Source organism: Danio aesculapii, chromosome 10, assembly GCF_903798145.1.
Source record: "Danio aesculapii chromosome 10, fDanAes4.1, whole genome shotgun sequence".
Taxonomy (NCBI): Eukaryota; Metazoa; Chordata; class Actinopteri; order Cypriniformes; family Danionidae; genus Danio; species Danio aesculapii.
In genome coordinates this window covers 40163342-40171384 of record NC_079444.1, presented here as the reverse complement: position 1 = coordinate 40171384, position 8043 = coordinate 40163342, and the positions used below count along the sequence as shown (strand labels likewise).

The window sequence follows — 8043 nt, the reverse complement described above, 5'->3', positions numbered from 1 at the left end:
AAGTTAAAGTACACATTTTTTAAAACTTCTTAGTAAGTTACAATTTCTGAGAAAAACTAAATTACAGTAATTTGAGTATTTGTAATTTGTTACACCACTCTACACTACTGTGATTCGCTCAGCAGACCGAACTATTCGACGTGGTCTTCGGAGCACTTATTCCAGCACTTAAGAGCAATAACTTTGATTTTGACTGTAATGCATTAATGTGCACCTTTTGTAAAAGCTGCTTTTCACAATAATTATTATGAAAAGCGATATACAAATAAACTTGAATAACAGTAAAAGCCAGATGCCCTCTTCACTCACACTGGGTCCAGCAGAAAAGACTGATCTGATGACCTTAATGACCTACTGGGACTGTACATTTGTAAAAGATCTGATAAATAAGAAGGCGCCAGGCTATTTAAGGATTTCGTGAAGACAGAAACAACTTCACACTTGCCACAAGTTGAAAAATTTAAATACATACTGTAAATAATGTAAATAAATGGATTTAACAACTAAATTAATCTGTTTGACATTTCAGATCACTATCAAGCTGAACCCCAAGGTTTCTGACAACAGGTAATAAATAATAACTCGAATATATCAGGAGAGGCAGGATCCCTGAACCAGGCCTCCATATGAGCAAAGAGTCATCAAATTCATTAGAACTAAATTATCATTCGTGTGCCTAAAGCACTTGTTTTATACTGTTGAAATTGACCTGAGTGTTAATTATTGCCTGTTTTCGTTGTAAAACTGCTTTGATAATTTGTAATACATTTTAGATTTAAGAAAATGGCATTATAAATAAATGCATTATTATTGATATTATTATAAAGTTCCATACAAATAAAAATGACTTTAAAAAGCCTACTCTAATTCAGTGGTTTAAATGCATTATTATATGCAAGTTTAGAGTTGTACAACATCTGAAAGCTGAATAAATAAGTCTTCCATTGAGGTAGTGTTTATTCAGTTCAATTCAATCCAAGGTTTTATCCATAAATGTTGATTGATAAATGTAAGTTTATTCTGATTTTATATTATATTTATTACTATTTAATTATTATTATTATACTATACATTATATTATTATGCTACAGTTTACTATATTGTTTTTTTTTTTTAAATATATATGCATGTCCTTTTTATTGTAAACTTTATAAATGCTTTGGCAATACATTCGTAACATTTGTCAAGCCAATAAATCAATTATTGAATTGAATTGAAATGTAGAGTTTATTAAAACAATATTTGTTTGAAATATATTTGTTTGGAAATATGTAATCTGAAAAATCTGAATATTAAAAATAAACCACTTAAAATTTGTCCAAATTAAGTTCTTTGCAATGCACATTATTAATCAAAAATTGAGTTATGTATTAAAGTAGAAAGAAAAATCACAATTTATCTTCATGGAACATGAAATTTACTTAATACTCTATTGATCTTGGCATTAAAAATAGCTAATTTTGACCCATACAGTGCATTTTTGGATATTGCTATCCAAATATAGCCATGCAACATAAGCCTGGTTTTGTGCTGCAGGGACACATAGGGTAGGTTGTTTTCAATCTCGTGGTTCTGGTGACTCGCGAGATTCAGACGGGAGGCAAGAAATAAAAAACTGAATGGGAGACACAGAGGAAAATCTGCATTTTTTGCGATTTAAACCATATTTCACAGGAGACATAAATCGAAAATAACCACATATGTTGGGCATGATCCATACATCATGAAGACGGCCGAACTTTCCACTGAACTAAATTATATTTGCCTGCAATCGAAGCGATCAATGACGTCATGTGAAAACAACCAAATAAATAACCAAATAAATAAAACACACGCTAGAGAAGAACTAATGCACGATTCCTTCATGCAAATGATCAATGAACATCCGTGACAAGTTGCATCTTGAGTACATTTAAAATTTATTATATTTAATACCAAGACTTTCATTGAAGCAGCATCAACTGCATGATGCATATCCCATAATGAAGGCGGCGTGACCTTCTGAACTGAGCAGGTAAGTGCGCGCGTGTGTGTTTATGTTCGCACATCCACATGAGCAGGAAACAGAAGGACATACTCACACCAGGTTAGTTGCATACAGAACTGACAACTAGCAGCTTCCATATAAAGCTTGTATATAAATATAATACAATGTACTGAATAATACAGAGCGATGCCACATAATACCGGAATCACTAACACAGCAGCTGGTGGCCGTTAGGCAAATGTGTTGTTATTTGTATTATTTCAGACAAGGCAGCACATGAACACATACGTTTAGGACACACTGGAGCATCCCTAAAACATGGAGTGAATTCATAGCGGATTACTTTCGTTTTGCAGCGGTCTATGAATAAACTCTGAGGAATGCAAACTTTTCACACGCGCATGGGATTGAAGAAAGCATCCTGAAAGAAATATAAAATGGACGTACATTTGGAATTGATGGAGATGAGATATGATTTCTGGTGAAAATAGACATGAAAAGTCTGCATGTACACCATCAGCCAAAAGTTTAGAATCAGGAAGATTTTATTTTACTTTACTGTTTTGAATGAAAATTCTGCTCACCAAGGCTTCATTCATTCATTTACCTTCAGCTTAGTCCCTTAATTAATCAGGGGTCGCCACAGCGGAATGAACCGCCAACTTATCCAGCATATGCTTTACACAGCGGATGCCCTTCCAGCTGCAACCCAGTACATATTCGCACACAATCTCATACACTACGGCTAATTTAGTTCATTCAGTTCACCTATAGCGAATGTGTTTGGACTGAGGGGGAAACCGGAGCACCCGGAGAATACCCACATCAACATGGGGGAGAACATGCAAACTCCACTGACCCAGCCAGGTCTTGAAGCAGCAACCTTCTTGTTGTTAGGTGACAGTGTTAACCACTGAGCCAGCAGGTCACCCAGGCTTCATTTATTTGGTTAAAAAATACAAAAAATACCCCCCCCCCCCTTCTAACTTAAATAAGGCCAAAAATAAATCTTTAAAAACATTAGAAAACTTATAATAATAGGTCTGCACGATATATATCGTTTCAACATCTACAGTTGAAGTCAGAATTGTTAGCACCCCGAATTATTAGCCCCCCCTGTTTAATTTTTCTCCCAATTTCTGTTTAGCGAAGAGAAGATTTTTTTTCTAACACATTTCTAAACGTAATAGCTTTAATAACTCATCTCTAATAACTGATTTATTTTATCTTTGCCATGATGACAGTAAATAATGTTTGACTAGATATTGTTCAAGACACTTCTATACAGCTCAAAGTGACATTTAAAGGCTTAACTAGGTTAATTAGGTTAACTAGGCAGGTTAGGGTAGTTAGGCAAGTTATTGTATAATGATGGTTTGTTCTGTAGACTATCGAAAACAATATATAGCTTAAAAGGGCTAATAATTTTGACCTTAAAATGGTCCATGAAAAATTAAAAACTGCTTTTATTCTAGCCGAAATAAAACAAATTAGACTTTCTCCAGAAGAAAAAATATTATCAGACATACTGTGAAAATTTCCTTGCTCTGTTAAACATCATTTGGCAAATATTTAAAAAAAGAACAAAAAATTCAAAGGGGGGCTAATAATTCTGACTTCAACTGTATATCTCAATGAGCAACAGTAACATCGCAGGATATGCCATGTCAAGTTGGGATTACAGCTGATCAGCATCACAAACATGTGATTTGTGGAGTCATCACAAAGTTGAACCCTAAAACAGGGTGAACGATTTTCATTTGGATGTGTTTTTAAGACCTGTGACTGTGTACTATTTAAGCAAACTTAAACCAAGAGGTTATTAAGGTATATAAACCAAAATTACTTGTATTTAATTATTTATACAATAAAGACAGTGTTATTTTAACTATTATTATTATATTTCTGTACCTCAGTACTGTTAAATTCCACAGAAAACCATCAAATTATTGTATTTGTTCAATTGTAATAATCCCAGTCAGTGTAAAAATATTAATAAACTCCAAATAGTTATATGAGATCTTGTGAAATTATCATGCGCAGCTCTACAGATCCCGAACCATGCAAGCCAGTGGCAACAGCGGAGAGGAAAAAAAAACTAATTGGTGAAAGTGAAGAAAAAAAAAAAAACCTTGAGAGAAACCAGACATAGTTGGGCACGACCATTTTAATTTCTCCGCTGGCCAAACGTCTGACGGAAGTCTTTTTTTACATTACAAATGCATTAAAATAGTTAAATACCATAGCTTTTATTTGCATTTTTTGACATACTTTACATTTATAAAAGCTAGAAAATGCAAATAAAAGCTAATATTTTTAACTATTTTTAATGTATTTGTAATGTAAAAGATTGAAAATAAAAGCTATTATTTAACTATTTTAGCCATTTTAAAGCATTTATCAGGTAAATTATTGTAAACAAAAGTTATTACTTAACTATTTTAACCATTTTAATGCATTTATAATGTAAACAAACAAATGCAAAGAAAGGTTATTATTTTTAGCTATTTTTAATGCTAATGTAAAAAATAAATAATATTGGCCACAGCACATGTCTTTGGACTGTGGGGGAAAACTGGAGCGCCCAGAGGAAACCAACGCCAACACGGGGAAGACATGCAAACTTCAAACAGACATGCCAACTGACTCAGCCAAGGCTCGAACCAGCGACCTTCTTGCTGTGAGAGGACAGTGCTAACCACTGAGCCACTGCGTTGCCTATTTTATCTTAGAATTTTATATATTTCATTTTTATTTATTTACTTTTTTTATCAGTGATTTTGTACCAATAATTATAATTATAATGATTTGTGAAGGCTCACGTGGCACTGAAGACTGGAGCAATGATGAAAATTCAGCTTTGAGTCACAGGAATAAATTAAACTTGAAACTATGTTCAATAAGAAAACAGTTATTTCCATTTGTAATAATATTTAACCATTTTTACTGTATTTTCCATCTAATAAATACTGCCTTGATGAGCAAAATTGCCTTCTTTTAAAAATAAATCTTATTGATTCCACACACACACACACACACACGCACACACAACAGCTCACATACTAAAGCACTTCATAATAAGACTATACACTCTGAATACTTAATTCAATGGCCACACCAGGACGGGTAAGATATTATTCTGCAGCGAGGCTAAAGGGTATTTATTGCACAAGAAATGAGGCATTGTGTGTCCTGACATCTACATCATGGTCACGTTTTGAGTGAGCTGCTTTTCAAGACAAAGAACCACTTATTACACCAGCTGAATTTCAGCAATAATAGCTGTTCATGATTTTGTTCCGGTTTCGTCTTGGTGTGATGTATTTGAAATGCACAGGTAGTAAAGGCCTTGTTCTGTTAATCCACAAACATGAGCGATACAGACGAAACAAAAATTAGTTCATTAGCACCATCGGAAGCAAAACAAATATTAGTTTACAATTAAAAACGGCACCATGAAGCTAGGACAAAATAATAATAATATTAATAATGTCGTTGATAATTGAAACTCAGTGTCCCAAAAATTATGTTAGTGTGTACGAATAAAATATATATAAAAAACGTCATTTTTGCAGGAATACAAACCGAACTGTGCTGTGTTGATCATCAATAATAATACCAGGGGTGGGACAATAAACTGACGCATTGATAATTGAAAAATGATTCTGAATCGATTCTGAAATTGAGCTTGGTTTTTGCCACCAGATGGCGCTGTATGCTTTGCAAACAGCAACACTCTTGCACATACCACTCGAACGTTAAACCATTATTGATAATGTTAACGATTAAATGAAAATGTTTAATTACATAGAACAGCTGGTGCAAGTACATCACATGAGTGAAAGCGCAAGAGTTCTTCTTCATGCTCGCTAATAGTGTATGATTAAAAAATAGCTTTAAGCACCATCTGCTATTTAAACCTAGCCTAGTGTGCCGTCTGCTAAAAAGAAGACTAGCCTAGAGTGCATCTACTTTTAAAAGCTAGCCTAACGCGTCGTCTGCTGTTAAAAACTACCCTAGAACGCCATCTGCTGTTAAAAACTAGCTTCAAGCGCCATCTTCTTTTAAAAGCTAGCCTAGAGCACCATCCTGTTAAAAAATTACCCTGTGAGTGGCACCTGCTGTTAAAAACTGGCCTAGATTATCATCTGCTGTTAAAAACTAGCATAGACTGCCAGTTAAAAACTAGCATAGAGCGCCATCTGCTGTTAAAAATAGATCTAGAGCGCCATCTGCTGTTAAAAACTAGCATAGAATGCCATCTGCTGTTAAAAACTAGCCTAATCTGCGATTAACAGCTAGCTTAGAGAGGTATTTGGTGTTAAAAACTAGCCTAGAGCGCCATCTGCTGTTAAAAGTTAGCTTAGAGAGCCATCTGCTGTTAAACTCTCCTAGAGTGCCATCTGCAGTTAAAAACAGGCCTAGAACACCATCTGTCGTTAAAAGCTAGCTTAGAACGCCGTCTTCTGTTAAAAGTTAGCTTAGAATGCCATATGCTGTCAAAAGCTAGCTTAGAACGTTGTCTTTTGTTAAAAGCTAGCTTAGAATGCCGTCTTCTGTTAAAAGCTAGCTTAGAACGCCATCTGCCGTTAAAAGCTAGCTTAGAACGCCGTCTTCTGTTAAAAGCTAGCTTAGAACGCAGTCTTCTGTTAAAAGCTAGCTTAGAACGCCATTTGCCGTTAAAAGCTAGCTTAGACCGCTATCTGTTGTTAAAAGTTAGCTTAGAACGCTGTCTTCTGTTAAGAAGTTAGCTTAGAATGCCATCTGCCGTTAAAAGCTAGCTTACAACGCTGTCTTCTGTTAAAAGCTAGCTTAGAACGCCGTCTTCTGTTAAAAGTTAGCTTAGAACGCCAACTGCCGTTAAAAGCTAGCTTACAACGCTGTCTTCTGTTAAAAGCTAGCTTAGAACGCTGTCTTCTGTTAAAAAAGTTAGCTTATAATGCCATCTGCCATTAAAAGCTAGCTTACAACGCTGTCTTCTGTTAAAAGCTAGCTTAGAACTCTGTCTTCTGTTAAAAGCTAGCTTAGAACTCTGTCTTCTGTTAAAAGCTAGCTTAGAACGCTGTCTTCTGTTAAAAGCTAGCTTAGAATGGCATCTGCCGTTAAAAGTTAGCTTAGAACACGATCTGCTGTTAAAAGTAATCTTAGAACGCTATCTGCTGTTAAAAACTAGCCTAGAGCACCATCTGCTGTTAAAAGCTAGCATAGAACGACATCTGCTGTTAAAAACCAACATAGAACGCGATCTGCTTTTAAAAAAAAAAGCATAGAGTGCCTGTTTAAAAACTAGCCATCTGAAGTATAGAGCGTTGTCTGTTAAAAACTAGCCTAGAGCATCATCTGATGTTAAAAACCAGCCTAGAACGCCATCTGCTGTTAAAAAGTAGCATCGAGCACCTGTTAAAAACTAGCCTGGAACACCATATGCTGTTAAAAACGAGCCTAAAGCCAAGTCGGGCTAGCAGCAGTCTGAGGTGGACATTCGACTCCTACATCCAAGAATGTAATGATCACCCTTACTGTGACGGTTGGGTTTTATGGTGTGGGGAGTTGTAGATGTTAATAACACACAATAAAATGTGTAGTTTTATTTATTGTATATATATAAAAAAATTTGCAACAAACGCTCACACATGTGCATCCACTAAGCATTGGACTTCCATCGTGCTACAGGCTGCAGTGTGGCATCTGACATGGCACTTGGATGTGGCTGGGGTTGGATGTCCACCACAGGCCGCAGTGAGACGCTTCTCTCTAGAGCGCCATCTGGTGTTAAAAACTAAACGCAGAATCGATTCCAGGAGAATTGCGATACATTCCAATAGTCTAAGACTCAATCCATGAATCAAAAAACATCAATGTATGGTCCCCGCCCTAAATAATACTGGACAATATAATAGCAAATAAAAGTGTAGACATGGTGAAAGGCGTTCAGATACTGTAACTCAGTTACTGTCTTTGGTAGTCACAGTAACTAGTTGTTTAGCCGCTTTGGCAATGTCGTAGGCACACTGAATAACCTGCTGGGAGTCGTGCGGTGTGGCCTTCTGACATTC

General features: G+C 35.6%; 1 protein-coding gene across 2 annotated transcripts in view; it reads right to left on the bottom strand.

Annotated features, from left to right (window-relative positions):
* Positions 1-1902: 1902 nt before the first annotated feature.
* Positions 1903-8043, bottom strand: part of git2b (G protein-coupled receptor kinase interacting ArfGAP 2b) — a 40484-nt gene continuing 34343 nt past the window's right edge. For both annotated transcript variants that reach the window (XM_056466572.1, XM_056466573.1), the window contains one exon: positions 1903-8043. This exon is cut by the window's right edge and continues 69 nt beyond it. In XM_056466572.1, coding sequence (XP_056322547.1) covers positions 7933-8043 — 111 coding nt within the window. In that variant the 3' untranslated portion in view covers positions 1903-7932.